Here is a 17345-nt window from a genome sequence, read left to right on the forward strand (position 1 = left end):
GGAGCATGAGGTGGTCCGTTAAATCCACACAAGGCAGCGTGACAGACGGACTCTGATCGTGTAAAATAGTAATTCATTCCAGCTGCAGGCCCCTAAATGGGATGTAGTATGACTCTTTAGCTTGGCTTTTTAGGTCATGACTTTTCCTCTGGGGCCAGCGAGTCTTAAGCCCTAAATCTGGCGTCCTCGAGCAGACCTATAAGGTCCGGTTTGCAGTGTGCACACAAAGCAGGCTCATTGGCTGCGGGCAGGTTGACACAGTTTCCCTGCCTCACTGCCACAACATGCAGCTGGAGCGGCTGTTCAGGGGCTGCAGAGCCAGCAGGTGGTACTCTACTGTCGGCTGTTGAATGCGGACAGCCGGCTGGATGAGGAGCAGAAAGGTCTGACCACCGGGACAAGGTTAGAAAGAAAGAAAAAGAGAGCGAGAGAGACAAAGAGTAGGTCGCTGCTTCTCCTTTGGCCGGGCAACATGGACTCGGACCGGTCCGCGGTCATTTCAGTCATCGAGGTCGGTGGCTGTGCCTCCTCCGGGCTGTGACTCTCCGGGCTCCGCAGAGCTGCTCGGTGGACCCCGGCGCTCAGGACAGGACGGTGCTGACACTCGGTAGGCTGCAGCAGGCTTGTGTGTGGCGCCTTGCAGTGAAACCTCCCCCCCTGGAGAATAAAGCAGGAATAAAGCATCTGGCTCATCAGACCGAAGGGAAGAGGAGACCGACTGGGACAGCAGCAGTTTCAGCGCGGAAATATTGCAAGATAACAGACTCAACGAGGTTTCACACCGACATGGGGTAAGTGGTTCGCCTTTCCTATTTAATTGGCCTGAAAGTGAAAAATTAGACCAAATTATGGGAGCAAACTCCTTTTGACAATCATCATTCTTAATTTTTCTGATATAATTCGCATAGTGAGAGAAAATACTTGTTGGGTTAATATCTGCTGCTTTTTTTTCTTGCAGAAAAGAAGTCTCAGTCACCTTGTAAGATGTTTTCTCACCACAGAGAAAGGTAAGAACATTGTAAACCTCAGCGTCAACATTCACCAGCTTTTCCTTTTTTTCTGTTTACATGTCACATGGATTTCTTGTACTCCTGACCTTGGAATGCCAAACTCTCCACATAAACCTGAAATGAATACATTAAGATCAAAACAGGGGAAAGTTAGTCTTAACTTATAAAACAAACAGTCATAGTAGAAGTTTAAAATAGAAGTGGTGTTGCAGATGAAAAACCATCAGTCCTCTGCTGATTTTGGCTGTGCAGCACATCTGGAGCAATGTTCTGGTTTGCGCTAACTCAGATTCAGCAGGGTAATTTCAGACTTCTGTTTAATTAAGACAAACATCTTATGTAAGGTGTGTGTGTGTGTGTGTGTGTGTGTGGCCCCAGAGTCTTTAGATTATTTGAAACATAATTCCTTGTAATGATTTTGCTTAGGATGCTTTTATTGCAGTTGAAAAATGGGAATCGGTGAGCGTTCAGAGAAGAGCAGGCGGGAATGTGAGAAGCTGCTAATTTTCTTTCACATAAATGTAGAAACACTTGTCTGAGTTGCTATAATCAACCTTCTATTGGTGTTATTTTGTTTTCAAGTACAGTATGTGAGTGTGAATCTGTAGTGGGACAGCTGTGAACTGCCACAGACAGTGTGTTGGCTGCTCGCAGAAATCAGACACTGTTGAATTGCTGTCCTTTCGATGGATTATTCAGACCATACAGCTGTAAAGAGCTGCCTCCTTTCTTCAGCAGCAGAGGATGAAATAATGGAAAATTCCTCGCATAAATTTAGTAATCTCTCTTTCTAATGTTTAACATATGTGTATGAAAGATTTAGGTAGATCACAGCCTCGACCGCCGTCTAATCACTACCAGGCTTTCTTGTTATGCTTTGAGACCCACATTAAGTAGGCCACATCCATCTGCTGAGGATGACCGTAAAGTGACTGAACACGCACACGCACACGCGCACACACACACACACACACACACACACACACACACACACACACACACACACACACACACACACACACAAACAAACATGAGCACTCACACTGCTGTTTTTAAAACCAACAGTTTTTACATACAGGAAACAACAAATGTTGACGCACATGCACACGCACATGCACACATGCACACACACACACACACACACTTGCAGCCAGCCATCCTCTGTTTGTCTGTTTGATTTCTGGTTCATCGTGTTTACAAAGTGGTCCATGTTATTCAGGGTGGATGCCATTAGGTGCAAGATATCCTGCGGTGGAGCGCATCGCTGCAGGCAAGGTCAGAGCATAGCAGTGATGGGGCAACATTATAACATGTAATTATATGACGATTTTAATAGTGAATCAGTTTTGTTGTTCAACGTCAGAGACCTCAGTGTTTCAAATATGGGCCTCCAAGATGAAATTAACTATCAGTTGATTGGTTATCAACTACTTTAATAATTATAGTCTCTATTTTAAAAGCAAAATTCAGAATATGAACTAGTTTCAGCTTCTCAGTTGTCTTATATGTCAGTAAACTGAATATATTTAGATTTTGGAGAACAGGGTCACAAAAGACAAGCAACATGAGAAGACACTGTCTCGGACAACTGGACACTGCAGAGTTATTTACTATTGTTTCACATTTTATAGATCAAAGAAGGAATGTATCACTCAAGAAAATAATTTCTTCTGTTGCAAGTCCCCGTGACTTTATGGAAGTTCAACACCAAATTGCTGGACTCATTTTTTAAAACAGTGTTGGTGGCTTTAATTTAGGCTTGATGAATGAACTGTATGTGTGCTTGTTATTGTCCTTCCTGCCATCAGAATTTTAATTACATTATCTTTAAGTCAAATTCATGCATGAGCACCAAACAAATACTTGGAACAACTCCACAACCAGAACTTTATATCAGATTCTCAATAGAAACCAGAGCAGAATTCTCAGTCCCAGTTTGAAGAAGGCTGTCCTCGCTGTGGTGTCCTCTCCCATTCAGACCTAAGAGGTTGAGGAGGCTCAGCAGCAGATCCACTGACACCAGAGCGATTACTGTGAGATGAGAAGGAGAATTACAGCACTGGTTCTTATCAGACTGGCATGTCGTTGAACCGCCACCATTCATTTCAACGTCTTTAGTCGGTCCTCGAAACACTGTATAAGTCCATATGTCTGGGTCACTGTTTTTCTATTTTAAAGTCATGATCTGAGTGAGAAACACACACACACACACACACACACACACACACACACACACACACACACACACACACACACACACACACACACACACACACACACAGACAACATTATTGGATTTTTGTGTCACTAATGAGGTCAGATATAAATGCACAATGACTGGCCAAAATAACACAGTTCTACAGGGAATAGCCACAGCAACTTACAATATAGCAGTGAAGAAGAAGAAACGTTCTAGTTTTTACCATTTTGTTCTTTTAACGTGGCACCTTTCGGACAGTATTTCTATGTGATGGAAATGGGCAGCAAAGAAGAGTGATGCACTGCAGCATCTTCTCATGATACTTTTATTCTTCAGAGGCTTGCCTCTGTTGTCAATGAGTACAATATTGACCATCAATTTTAACACACAAAAAAAAACAGAGTTTGACATACATTAATACCGGCTGAAGAGGAAGAGAGTAAAAAGGAGAGGAAGACCTTCAGCAGTCTTGCAATTCATGCCACATTGCGGTGGCCAGTGACTTTGTTGCTTTGATGTATTTACTTGGTATCCAGGATACATCTCTGCAAATTCTGCCAGGAGCAGATCAGAGCGCGGAGGGTGAACGATTCAGGAGATGGTTCACAGCGTTCTTGTCTACATCGTTGGCCAGCTAACCCTGTATGGCTGCTGAATGACGCAGGCAAAAGTGTGTGAGAAAGCCAAAGGATGATTCCACATCTGTCCCTGGATGGCAGAGAGGCAGGCTGATATGTCCCATTATGAAAATGATGAAGGATTTCCTTTTTAAGAGAAAGAGAAGATTCTTGAGTAGGATTGTTTGATAATGAGTTTTAATGGAGGTTTTTTTTTGTTGTTGTTTTGTTTTTTTACGTTTTTAATGCTCTTATCATTTGCAAAAACACATTTATGTCTATGTCTTTTAAAAGATTAAATTTCCTAAGAGAAAAAGAGATTTCACTGCATCATATTCAATTCCTTTTAAACCTTTGTTTTAGACTTTAGTCTGTCGAGGGATTCGCACTTTGACATTCCCTTTATAAAGAAAAATATTCTTACAGTATCTCATCATCATCCTCATCCCTGTGTTTGGTCCTCCAGGGAGCAGCCGATCTTCAGCGCCCGGGCCCATGTGTTCCAGATCGACCCCGCCACCAAGAGGAACTGGATACCCGCCAGCAAGCATGCCGTCACAGTGTCCTTCTTCTATGATGCCAACCGCAACGTCTACCGCATCATCAGCGTGGGCGGGACAAAGGTGAGTAGGAAAGACAAAGTTTCAAATTTAACAAAGATTCCAAATTAAAAATAAATGGAGGATAGAGTTCAATAAAATGAATTGACTGTCCAGATGTAAAACAGAGCCTTAAAGTATTTGTAACAAAGCAGCAGCTTCAGATGGATTTTCCTCTTCGCCAACCATACTCCTACCAGAAGGTCTGTCAGGTCAGGAAATATGTAATAAATTAAACCGTAGTGGGTCTCAAAAATCAACAACCAGAGCATCTTTCTTGCAGCCCTTTGGATCTAGATTACGAGGAAGAGGTCACATCGAGCACTAAAAGGGGGGGGCGGGTCTATCTGATCTCTTCTTAGCACCTCTGGTGTGACCCACATTCCTGCCTCCCAGAAGGCAGTGCGAGGTGGCAGTTGGTCATCCAGCAGCCCGATCCTGCCAGGACTGGTGTCTGGCTCCACAGTAATCTTCACTGCTGCTGCTGCAGTCCAACATGTTATGTCAAAAATGTCACCGCACAAACGCAGACTGGAGAGTTCATGTAATCATTTGTTAGACGGGAAAGAAGGAGGAAAAAGCTTCTTCCTAAGCTGCCAATGTCCTGCAATTCTAGGGTTTTAAATCGCTTCCATTATTGTACCACTGGAGATGACGTAAAACGGTTTATAAATAGGACTGCTCTAATATTTTTTTTTCTCCGGTGCTACGGGGGGGAAAGAGGCGGCTTCAGCCACCTCACTGAGAATGAGGTGATGAAGTTGGTGGATGTGCTGGGATTGTATATCCCTTCCGTTGGCCAGAAAAGTGATTTAAATTGGCCTCTTCTCTGAATTTCCTTTGAACAATAAGAGCTAGGTTTTTGATCGTGTCAGAACAGGCTTTTTTTTTTTTTTTAAAGAACAAACATGTCTCAGAAGAGAACAGGATTGAAAATAGCTGATTGCCAAAAAATCCCAGTGGTGAGGTAAAATAATAAGCACAGGTTTTGTTTTGATTTTTAGAAATATGAAATTATCCTGCTGTTGACAAGGTTTATATTTGTTCATCAGTGACACAAGATTAGTGAAAAATGATTACTGTTTACTTCAAAGTACATATCATCGTTTGTGTCTCTGTGAGGGTGTACTTGGAGCTCAATGCTTACAGCAGCATGCTAACATGGTCACAATGACAATGTCAGGTTGTAGGCGAGGATTTAAAACCATGTTCAGTATCTACGTTTGATACGTTAGCCTGTTAACATTCACTCATTAGCAGAAAATGCAAAGTACAGATGATGGCTGTGACCAAACGACATTAGTTGCCGCCGTGGGAATGAGAACGGGCTCAAATATCTGAGATAAATGTAGCAGGAATTTTTTCAATAGCTGTGGAGACATGTCAATAAAATCCCAGAATCTCAATGTAATGGTGCCATCAGGGGGATCAGCAAAGTTAATGGGAACATTTATTGTTCAAATTTTCAAAAGTTGATGAAATATTTCAGTCTGGACCAAAGGCTACGTTGTCCTGCTTGAAACCACGTCACTGATGTAGATAAACACGTCAATGTTCATATGGAACCATCAGTTTAAAACTTTAATTTACAAAACAGTAGACAATCAGATTCAAAATATATACTTTCAGGAATAAAACTTTTCATTTGTTCAGAATTTGTTGGATGGGGAAGTACGATCTACAAACTGCATTAAAACAGTCACATTTGATAGTCTAAGTCTTTAGATTTATTTTGCTTTTCCCTTTTATTGTCTTTATTGCTGCTCTATTGTTAAAAATACCACAACTAATATATTGACTCAGTTCAAATATGTATTTTTTTTTCTGGATTCATCTCTGCTAACAGAACCATCTGTTCTCTTCACCTGCACCTAAATGCATCGCTCCTTTTTATTATCTCCGCATCTGCAGGCGATTATCAACTGCACTGTTACACCCAGCATGACGTTTACGAAGACGTCCCAGAAGTTCGGTCAGTGGGCTGACAGCAGGGCCAACACCGTCTACGGTTTGGGTTTTGCCACAGAGCAGCAGCTGCATCAGGTAAACTAAACCACAGTTAACTCGGGCCAAAGTACCAGTAAAGCTTATTGCTCATTTCCTAAAGGTAATTTGTGCTGCATGGTTTTCGGTTTCATAAAGTAAAACAGTTTGTGACTCGTCCTTTTTTTGAAAAGTTTTCAGATAAGTTCAAGGAGGTGAAGGATGCAGCTCGTCTGGCACGAGAAAAGTCACAGGACAAAGAACTGGTCAACACTGCGCTCACCATCGCTGCCCCTCAGGTGAGCTCTGCTCTTTTAGAAAACAATGTGAACATGAAAGAAGAGCGAGCATTTTCAGGTATCAGGCAGAAAGTCACTTAATTATCTGCAGATATATCCAGTGACGTATTTTCAGTATTGACAAGACGCTGTGAGCCAAGATTAGATGACCGTACCTGTGTTACCTGCAGCAGTTCAGCTATTAGACAGGGCTGTGATTGAATCAAAGGAGGAATGGAAAGAGAGGAAAGGGAAGCAAAAGAAATGTGAGCTGGGTCACTTGTCTCGGAGGGAAGTGAAAGTGAAGAAAACTAGGACGATGGTAAAATTATCCTGCGCTACTCAGCAGTACAACACGCTCACATTTTCTACCCACAGCCGCCATGAAGAAGCCCCTGACTGAAACGCTGTAATGATGAAAACGTAGTGCAGTTCATTCTCTTTTTGATCAATAGAGAATAATCACCCGTCGTTTACATCTGCTTGGTCACGAGGAGCATGCCCGTTTCCATTTTAATTCCACGGCTGAACAGATTCCAAGTGATGTCCCACTCAACGTCTTTATTGATTTAACGAACACATTGGAAAAGCCAAAGCTCCAGAAAATGTGACAACTGCATCCATTAATTGTACTTGCTAAATGACACTCCAATACATAGCTGATCAGGCTGCTAAGTGCTGCTGTGATTGTGATATTTTAACAGCCCCATTAAGTATTATGTGCTTTTTAACAGCATGTTTCTTTGTCTGTTTATTTTTCCACCTCCTGGATTTCCTCTGTAGTTCTCACAGGTGAGTATTTTCTTGATTTAACTACAAATGCACAATGAATATGTGCCCAGACAGACATTTCCTTTCATTCGGTCTTTGAGTTTTAATGTTTTTACACCTGAAACTATGTGCAGACAGTTCTCAAGGGACATCTAGAAACTGTGAATTCATGTAGGTTAAGCTTTAAATGTATCCATAGACTGTATATAAAAGATTTATCAAACCAAAACAGACACCAAAACTACCTTAACATTACAGCATCATGTCACCAGCTTTATTTGATTTCCGTGTTATTGTTTTTTTTTTAATTTAAACCTTGAGCACTTGAAACAATACTACATTGGGCGTTGATGTGACTGTAGTTTTCACATCTTCAATCAGTTCCCCTCACAAAGACACCGAGTCTCTCCTGTTTAAATCATCCATCTAGTGCTGAGACTCTCTTTTGTTGTGATGCTGTGTGTGTTACCGTGAGAGTCTATTTACTGATGCATTTCTCAGGACCTCTCTGACGAACTCCAGTCTCCGCCGGTGATGTGTGTGAATGGGCCCGAGGACAAGCTGTTCCGCAGCCAGAGCGCGGACATCACCCTGTCTTCTGAAAAGGAGCGCATTAAAAAGATGCTGTCTGAAGGGTAACCACGTCGTGCACACGCACCAAAACACACACGTCAGCAGAATTGAAAGCAAAGAAGCTACACAAACACTTTCTCTTAATTTCTCTGAAACATTTTTGTTAAAGGCTTGTTTTGTTCAGGCATGAAGAATCTGGGTGATAAAAAAAAATATTGCATTTTAAACTCGCAGTTTCCCTGTTCTACTGCTCGCAAAGTTCAAAACTTGACGACCAATTTGTAGAAACCATAAAAACTTGTCACTTTATCAGTCGCTCACAAACACAGATCGAATTTTAGCAGAAGGTTCATTTTTCATATCCTCGAAAAAAAATTCCAGACTTTTCAGCCACATCTCACGGCCTTTATTTGTTGCTCAGTTGTCATGGAGATGACCTAGTGTTGAATCTCATGTGATACTGGGTGATAAGATTCTCCATGACAACATAGCAAACTCCCAGTGACAGCTCCAGGAAATTGTCAGTAAATGGACATTTTGCTAAGAATTTCTTAGTTTAATATATGACTTTTTTTTCTTCTTTTTTTTTTACAGTGTAACATTAAAAGAATAGTTTGACATTTTGGGAGAAATGCATTTTTTCTTTTCTTGCCCAGCATTTGATGAAAAAAAATCCCACTATTATTTCTGTATGGTAAAAATTCATCAAAAGCCAGCAGCTGATTAGCTTAGTTTAGCATAAAGACTGAAAATCAAGCAGTGACCAAAAGTGACGTCACCCATTGTTTTTTAAACGGCTGTAATGAGGCCTCAAGTTCGGATATTGACCGTCGCCATCTTGCTTGTTGGGAGCGGTCCGGAGCCAGAATTGACCATATTTGGATTAGCCGGGGAAGAGCGAGCGGTGGCTTTGACTCGATCTGATTGGAAACCCGACGATTTTACATCCCGCCCATTGAAAGCCATAACCTGACTGCACCACAGGCCTGTCAATCAAACTGACAAGCCCCCAAAACACGGCTTTTTGAGACTTATTCTTTAATAAATGACTGGATTATTTTCAAATGGACCGCCAGAAAACTATTAAGAAGGAGCGACTTTAGCCAACAACTCCAAAATAACTAGTGGAAAAAAGTGATGGACTTTGTATTTCATGAGAAACGTTGATTGGGAGTCTGTGGAACCAGAGACTTTTTGGAGCCAGCCTCTAGTGCAACTCGGTGGTTTTGCAGTTTCAGACCTGTGAGCTACGTACATTTTTATGTACAATCAATGCTGAAAATGGGGGGAAACAACGAGCTTGAATCTGTCCGAAGGTTTAAAAAACTTAAGCTTTTAAAGCTCACTTGTTGACATACTATTTCTAATTGGTTCAATCCATTCCAAAAACTGAAGGGTAATTACAACAAGATGGTAGGTGGATTTTGTACATTTGGACAGTGCCTTCAAGCTAGTCTTTATGTTAACCTAAGCGAACCGTTTTGTGGCTGTAGCTTCATATTGAAGAGGTGAATACGAGAGAGGTATTGATCTCTCATCTAACTCTCATGAAAAAAAGGAATTTGTGACTTTCCCAAAATATTGACCTTTTCCTTTAAAGACACAGACAACAAGTTCACATGGCGCAGTTCATACAGCCACATCTCTTCTGTAAGTGAATGATGCTTCAATGTAATGATATTCATTTATTTTGTCCAAATTAGATCGGAAATCACATCGTTAAGAAAGGATGAGATTTGACAGCATCATTATTTAAGGGGAAAATTACTTTTTCAGACAATAACGTAATAGTGACTGTAGTAATATACATTATAACTTCATGAGGTTGTTAAACATTTCAAGTGATCCAGCAGATGATGCTTCTGGTTGCACTTGAACAGGTAATCTATTACTTGTAACTCTCTGAGTATTAACATGGTTTTATTTTCTTGGGTTAGTTACAGTTTGACGTTAGTCGATTTGTTAAGATCTTCTTGGAAATGAAGAGGCCTTTGTTGAAGCATTGAGGCATACGTAACATAAAATAATGCTTGTAAACATCCCTCCATTCAGTTCTTTGAGCCACCCACAATGCTTTTATGTCCTGCAGTCCAATTATTACCACAGAAAGCTGCTCTCGAATGGTTACCATGGTAAACTGTTGCCGGGGGACAACCTCAAGCTTTCGGGATGTAGAGCGAAGACAAAGGATCAAAGACGAAAAGAGAGAATCTGACCAATCTTGTTTACAGACAGAAAAAATGAACTGAAAATCATGTATGTTCTGTAAGTGGCATAAAACTGAAGCTGGACAAGCAGGGAAGAGGCCTTATCTTGTGCAAACAATGCATGTATCATATATTGGTAATGACACGCGTAGTCCCAAACTAGATTTTATGCTCTCATGATTTTAAACTTGAACAAAGGTCAGTGGGGATAAGAGCATTGTAAATGAACAAATACAAAAAAATCGACAAAAGAAGACTCTAAACTAAAATTACTGAACTTTGTTGCCACGTGTTGATGTCATTTAGTCAATGTCCACCCTCTACTACTTGTCTCTGTTCCTTGATGACCACAAATGTCTTGAGTTTAATGATGTCAGTGGTCTCATTTCTTTGAATGTCACATTCAGTCCTGATGAAGACAGTCAGTTTGGTCTTGTGCTCTGCTCTCAGAGGACTTTAATAAGTGTATCTTTGCTTTGTTACGAGACCTGTGAAATGACCTTTACTCCGGTCTGTAGGTGTGCTGCTGCAGGCTGCAGTTCCTCATATAGCCTCCTTAACACATCTGTAGTGGGTTGGTGATTGTGTTAACCAGGCCATCCGTGTTTCATCATGTTCCAAAGTGTTGGCAGCAGTTCATTTGGCTCTTACTCCACAGCCAGCTATAGTATTCAGCCTCATGTTGCAGTGCTTTACGCAAGACTCAGTATTCACAGTGAACTCGGATGCTCTCCATTTTAAAAACAAGTCGGCAAAAGGCAACCACGTGACATATAATCAGACTATCAGATATAAGCCCACACATATTTACCTTGCTGAACTACACAGGGTGTACACATAATGGAGTTTATCTAACAAATAATTGTATAATTCTTTTTTCAGTCTGTCAGTTTTCTTATTAAAACTTGTGTTTGTTAAGGTATAACTACTAAACTAATACTGACTGACACAGAAGTTAACAAAATAAGTTTACCTCAAGGACATGTAGAATTTGTTCTGGAGCTTTTAATCCTCTTGCATTATCTTCATCAGCAGGAGTTTGCCCAGTTATCATAGAATTAAAAATATTTTATAAATACTTCTACACAAGGACTACTTGTCTGTGCTGGTTTAAAATACGGACAATAATCAGATGCCACACTGTATCAGCTATATTATCATGAAGTTGATGTGTATGGTATTGTATGTTATGTTAAAGGTATCATTGGTATTTGTGTCTTTCAGGTCTATTTGTGAGATGAACGTGGAGGCTGAGCTCTTCACTCTGCAGGACAGCAACTCCAAGTTGGTGGCCGCTTTGCATGAAGCTAATGCTAACGTGGAGCAGTGGAAGAAACAGCTGGCAGCATATCAGGAAGAGACTGACAGACTCAGAGAGCAGGTGAACCTCTTCTCTTTCAAAACTGTCACTCAGAGGGTGCTCTGTTTAAGTGTGCTTACCCTGGTCCCTGAATTAGCCATTATTAAAATGTCATGGTAATGATCTCCAGAATGTTTGACACATGCTGACCACAGGTATATTACAGGAGTCCGTCTGTACTTCACAGCAGAGTACTATTACTACGAGTAGTAAAAACTATTAGTTAATATTCTATTTCTACATTTTCCCAAATCACAAATCTTTGGTTATAGCGTTTTTCACATATTCTCCATAATTTCATATGCTAAATTAGTTTTACTTTGAAATAACTGAATGGATGATTAAACCAGTCTTTTTAGTGACGTTTAATGCAGATGGTTCAAAGTTTCTTTCTTTCTGAATATGTCCATATTTGTCTGAGCTATGACAGTTTCTGTATGTGAACAATTCCTAAATATTAAACAAAATGCACTTGTTATTGTGCATGTTGCACTTAACATTATATCCAAATAGTAACTTTTGCATGATGAGAATTTTTTTATTTGTATTTACTTCAAAACCATTTTTTTCATTTGTCAGGGTATAATGCAATCAAACACCATCTGTCCTGTATATACAGTTAGTGTTACCTAAGTAACTGAGTATGACATGCCCAAATCAGATGAATTATCATGTTAATGGGTTTTATTTAAATTAATGAATTTTGAATAATTAATATGGACAGAAATATCTGTCCGCTGGATGCTGCACTTTCTTCCAGTGGTCTAGGTGAGCTGAAAATGTGTACCTTGTATCTTACCCAGTACATGCTGGGGCAGATGGTTGCCCCCGGTGACTATCAGCACAATGAGCAGTTATGAGATTTGAGGGATTACCTGGTACATGTTAAAGCTTTGAAGGTTGACCTCGATACTGTGTATTTCCTGGAATAACAACAAACTTTCACAACGTTTCTTGGACCAGAAGTGACGATTGAAACAAGCTTTTAAAAAAAAAAAAAAAGACTGTTGGTAAAAGTATGGTTAATAAAAAGTTAAACTGAGCCAAAGAAGTGTTGTACATTAGAGTATAATACTGTAGTAACCTGCAGGGTAGAATCTGCTGGTTCAGGTCACACCTTATTATCAATTCTTAGCTCAATAACAGGGATAGATACTCAGGTTTTTCCTGCAGTAACGCTCTGCACAAACGAGAACAAGGTGAGGCTGACGTGCCTCAGCCTGTCACCCTGTTGCTTTCACTAATGAATGATTTTCATGTCCCTCTCTGCTGAGCGAGATCACGCTGGTTTTGATTGGGTTGTTCCTTTTCAGACTTTATTTGCTTGGTTTGAAAGTACTTGTTCAGAACTGGAAGTCAGGCTGCTAAGGCACTTCATTATCCTCTGACATGATTTGTACTGTAGGCGTTTTCCCTCTAAAGCTTTGATCAAGGTGTTCTCAGCGCTGGTTGAACCGGTTCACTATGCACAAGGCAATGTTTCATTTCACCACCAGGGAGTTCAGTCTAAACACTGACAGCCTCGGGAGGGTTTTCCACTTGAATTACTTCTCAGGTTTCAGTGGATGCAGATGCCTCTGGCCTCCCTTTCTCCCCTCATCAATAAAAGGTGCTTTCACGTGTGCTGGGAGCCGATTCCTTTGGGAACAAACCCGCCTCAGGCTGACAATTACAGCTCTCTGATTCAATGCTTTAATACCTTGATCCCTTTCCATTATAGTCCAGCCTCACAGTATTGATCGGTACTATTTAAATTCTCAAGCGCTTGTCTGGTTTTTCAACAGGAAACAGTTTTCACCGTTTTAGTCCACATCAAAAAATGTATTCTTACAAGTGAAGAACTCTGTCTCCTTTGGACCGAGCTAGTTCCCTCTGTCTGAGGAAGGGGACCAGGTGGCTGAAAATGGTTCATGTCTCTGGGGTGGTGTGTGAGAGAGAGAGCGAGAGAGAGGGGTTTGTGGGACAGCAATATCCTACTTTCAATGCCCCAGTTAGGAAAAAATGAAAAATCACCAGAGGGAGCTGGCATCCACTCGTTTCTTTTTCTTCTTCTTCTTTTACTGCTGTTCCTTGTGTCAGCTATACGTGGTTTAAAATAATCCAACCTGTCGCAGGGTGCAGGGAGCATTTTGTAGATGTGCCATTCTGTTTGTTTTTTTTCCTGATTCATGGGGCCCAAGTGGCAATACAACGATAGTGTTGGATGTATCTCTCCTCTCAGGCATAGGTGAAGTAGCATCAAGAAAAAATATGAATCTTCTGCAAATGTAAAGCAATTGAGGTTGACAGTTCTTAATAAATGTAACTTCTTAAACGTTCATTTGAATAGGAATGTTTTTTGCGTATAACTGTGAAAAGGTTTGGAAACTACAATTTGTATGTCTTGTATAAGGACTTGAGCTTCATCAGTATTGCATTTACTAAACATCAACAAGTTAACATTGTCATTGGGTGCATGTTAGCATGCTAATGTTAGCATTCAGTTTGGACAAAGCCCTGCTGTGTTTAAGTGCGGCCTCACCAAGCCGCTGGCGTGACTATAGGCTCGTGTTTGATTATATTTAATAATGTTTTGCACAAAACTTGTATATTCTGCCACTAACCAGCTGTAGTCAAGCACATTCACAATCTCAGTCGGTAGATGTTACCACACAAAAAAAATTATTTTAAGGATAGAAAGAATTCAGCCTGAATAGACATGCTGTGTGTTTGTAATGTTGGTGTTCAGACCTTTATTATTAGTGCATAGAAAGTTGTGCGACTGGTGACAGTTTTAGTCCACCAAAGTTACTTCTGACACTGCGAGGTGTCGACCTGTGTGAGATTCAAAATTAAAGACGTTGCGCCGCTATTCTCCTGTTGCAGCGCATTTTTTGCTGTCTTGTCCAGTTTGACACGACCTGTATAAAGGACAGAGAGCTAAAAAAAAACAACCAAATAAAGCACTGAAGAGCAGCTGGCCAACATTTAACATCTAATTTTCATTAGCTTTAATTCAAGCTCACTTTGATCTGCATGCCTGTGTGTGTGTGGGTTTGTGTGCATTTAAAAGACCTTTAAATGGGACAGATGGGTGTGTCTGGGGCAAAGGCAACGGTTTTTGTTATTTTAGAAGTTATATCCCGTATTGTGTGTGTTTTGTAAGGTGGCTGAACTTGAGACCCATGGAGGCCATGGCCCCAGTGACCTGCTGAAGGACGAGCTGACCCAGTCCCTGGAGGAGCTGGAGGCCCTGCTGAAGGCCAAAGATGAGGTTGGATAATGTTTTCTTTTATCGTCATCTTTTTCACAGGTGACGATGACTGATTCAGCTCTATTCGATGACGAGGAGATCAAGATACATCGGCGCAGCCCATTAACATTAGTTCTCTCATGGGTACCTTTTTATTACTTCCCAGGAAATCCACATTTTACAAAGTAAGAAAGTGGAGTACCATGAAATGGAACATGACAGGGACGAGGCCATCCACAGATTACGGGTAAGAGTGGCATTATTACAGTAACTCTGTATGCTTTCATTAGTTATCAACACGTCAGTAATTAATAGTGAAGATCTGTTGGCAGTTTTCATTCTGACAATAAAGTTGTAAACTTTTTCTTGTGCCTTTTCTACGTTTCCCGTTCACCGCAGGAGACGGAGATGCGAAACTCAGAGTTGGAGCGTCGCATCCAGAACACAGAGCAGAACCTCAATAGCTCTCTGGAGGAGCGGGATCGCATGGATGCAGAGATCCAGAGGGCCATAGAGATTCTGGACATCAAGATCTTTGACCTTAATGACCTCCGCCAGAGCCTTGTTAAACTTATTGACAAATAAGAAGGGAGGGGGGAAAATGGCAAAAAGCACCCCGTGAGAGAAACATGACAGATGACAGGGTTAAATCTGCAGCAAGCAGTGAACAAAAACAAGATGGAGCTGCTCCCTGTCCACTTCAAGCACAAGAACCATCTCAGCTGCAGGAAGGTTACTCCATGTCTGTGTTGCAGCTGCGGCTGTGCTGTATTCAACGACATCATGTAGGTGTTGGCCTAAGCAGCATCATATACATGGTAGTGCTTGTCCAGTCTAATGTAACGCTTCATGTTGCTTTCAAGGGAAACATTCAATGCAATAAACCAACCTTAAGGTAAGTGCTTAACAATGCTAGACATTTAATATTAGGAACTGGTGCTTGTGGTTTTTCATGACTTTTGTACACAAAATGGCAATGCAGTGTCAACATGAATGATAAGAGGCCTTGTTTTTACATCTTTACAATGAACCGAGTCCATGCATATCGAGAGAGGCAGAGAGATTGCAAACAGTGCAAAATTAGTAAGGGTTTTGCCTATTTAACAGCCTGCATCCAACATTATTATTGTTATAAAGTTTGATTTGTGCAGAGATTAACTTCTGGTCTTGTGGTTACCCAGTTATGATGTCGTGTTGCGTGAAGGGCAGACTTTGGCTGGAGCGTTTCCATAGAAATAATGATATGCATTCATAAACAGTATGCTAATAGTGTTTGATATTTGGGTAATTCAAGGACGCACAGCTTGAGCATAAACAGTAGATCTGAATATTGACACCAAAGATCAAATGTTAAGAGCAGAGTGAATGATGAAGTCATCCAGCAGCTTCGCATCTTCATTTAGGCTCGTAAGAAACCTTTAATTCCTCACTAAGCTACAGTAACTCTTACATATGTGTTAATAGATAGAATATATTAGGTAATTTAAATAAGGATAAATAAGAGTTTTCCAAGTGATATAAAACAATAATGCTACAGTTAAACAGTAATCATAGGAAAATAAAACGCATCACTTAATTTTACAGATAAGTTTAAGTAACCTTTGGGCTGATCCAGTCCTGTGCATCATCTCTTTACAAACTGCTAACCTGATCATTTATTTATAATAGCTCCACATCTTAATAAAATGTGATGCTCTGATTGGTGTGAAGCATTCGTGGAAATTAAAGAGACGTTTTGAGCCTTCTTTCATCTTCGAGCACGTTACATTTAGCTGTGGACAACATGCCGTTGGCCTTGATAGTGTGGCTGTACCGTACGAGTCATGAACCAATTAAAAAAATAACGAATGTCTACTTCAGAGTCTTTTTATCGCACAGACTGTATTGTTCAACATGGTCTATAATGCAATGTTTATGATTTCTTTTTTTTCAAGCCTTACTGTTCTGTTTTAAGGATGGTTGTGGACAGTCATGTCAGCTCTTTGTCTCTGACTCTGAGCTGTTGTTGGGGTGGTTTGGAAATTAAAGCAAAGAATACAGTCACTCGAATGCACTTTTTTTGTGTTTGTGTTTTTTTTCTGTAGACCATGTTGTTAATGACTTGGCTGAAGTTAGTGTTCATCCATATAGATTTCAGTGAGTCTAAGAAATTGATTAATAATAAGATTTACATTTAAGGGACACCCAGGAAAGATTCATTGACAAAGCCACAAACTTTAAACTCTAAATGTTATGCTATAATTTTGGTTGTTTGTCTCTCATCCATTGGTACTCTATGCACAGAACAATCAAAGTTGCAAAGTAAGGTCAGGGAACATGCGCCAGAGGTGGCTGGTTCGATCCCCACACTAAAAAAAATGGTTGTGCCCTTCAAAAATATATATATATATGTATTTTTTTTTTTAACTTTATAGTGTATTATTTGTATGTTTATGTACACATCCTGCTTTATCTGAAATTTAGTAAAAATATCAATGTGGCAAGTTTATCATATTTTTGTGAGCAAGGTGTTGCA

The 17345-nt window shown here is 40.4% G+C and overlaps 1 protein-coding gene across 1 annotated transcript; it reads left to right on the forward strand.

The window, feature by feature from the left end:
• Window positions 1–22: 22 nt before the first annotated feature.
• On the forward strand, window positions 23–16883 carry LOC138202782 (homer protein homolog 3). Its single transcript, XM_069157041.1, has 11 exons — window positions 23–791; window positions 959–1007; window positions 4294–4450; window positions 6338–6469; window positions 6604–6708; window positions 7471–7479; window positions 7960–8093; window positions 11463–11619; window positions 14744–14851; window positions 14997–15077; window positions 15230–16883. Exons 2-11 carry the CDS (start codon window positions 985–987, stop codon window positions 15413–15415), a joined length of 1092 nt encoding a protein of 363 aa, XP_069013142.1. The 5' UTR covers window positions 23–791; window positions 959–984; the 3' UTR covers window positions 15416–16883.
• Window positions 16884–17345: the final 462 nt, after the last annotated feature.

Source organism: Embiotoca jacksoni, unplaced genomic scaffold (genome assembly GCF_022577435.1).
Source record: "Embiotoca jacksoni isolate LCO1_2020_lvr unplaced genomic scaffold, fEmbJac1.0.p SCAF_22, whole genome shotgun sequence".
In the NCBI taxonomy this organism is placed as follows: domain Eukaryota; kingdom Metazoa; phylum Chordata; class Actinopteri; family Embiotocidae; genus Embiotoca; species Embiotoca jacksoni.

Excerpts from the sequence above, each read along its gene's own strand:
- LOC138202782 (XM_069157041.1), top strand. The coding sequence starts at position 985 with ATGTTTTCTCACCACAGAGAAAG. Across the intron at positions 4,451-6,337 it reads TCAGCGTGGGCGGGACAAAG|GCGATTATCAACTGCACTGT; the intron begins GTGAGTAGGAAA and ends CCGCATCTGCAG. Across the intron at positions 14,852-14,996 it reads TGCTGAAGGCCAAAGATGAG|GAAATCCACATTTTACAAAG; the intron begins GTTGGATAATGT and ends ATTACTTCCCAG.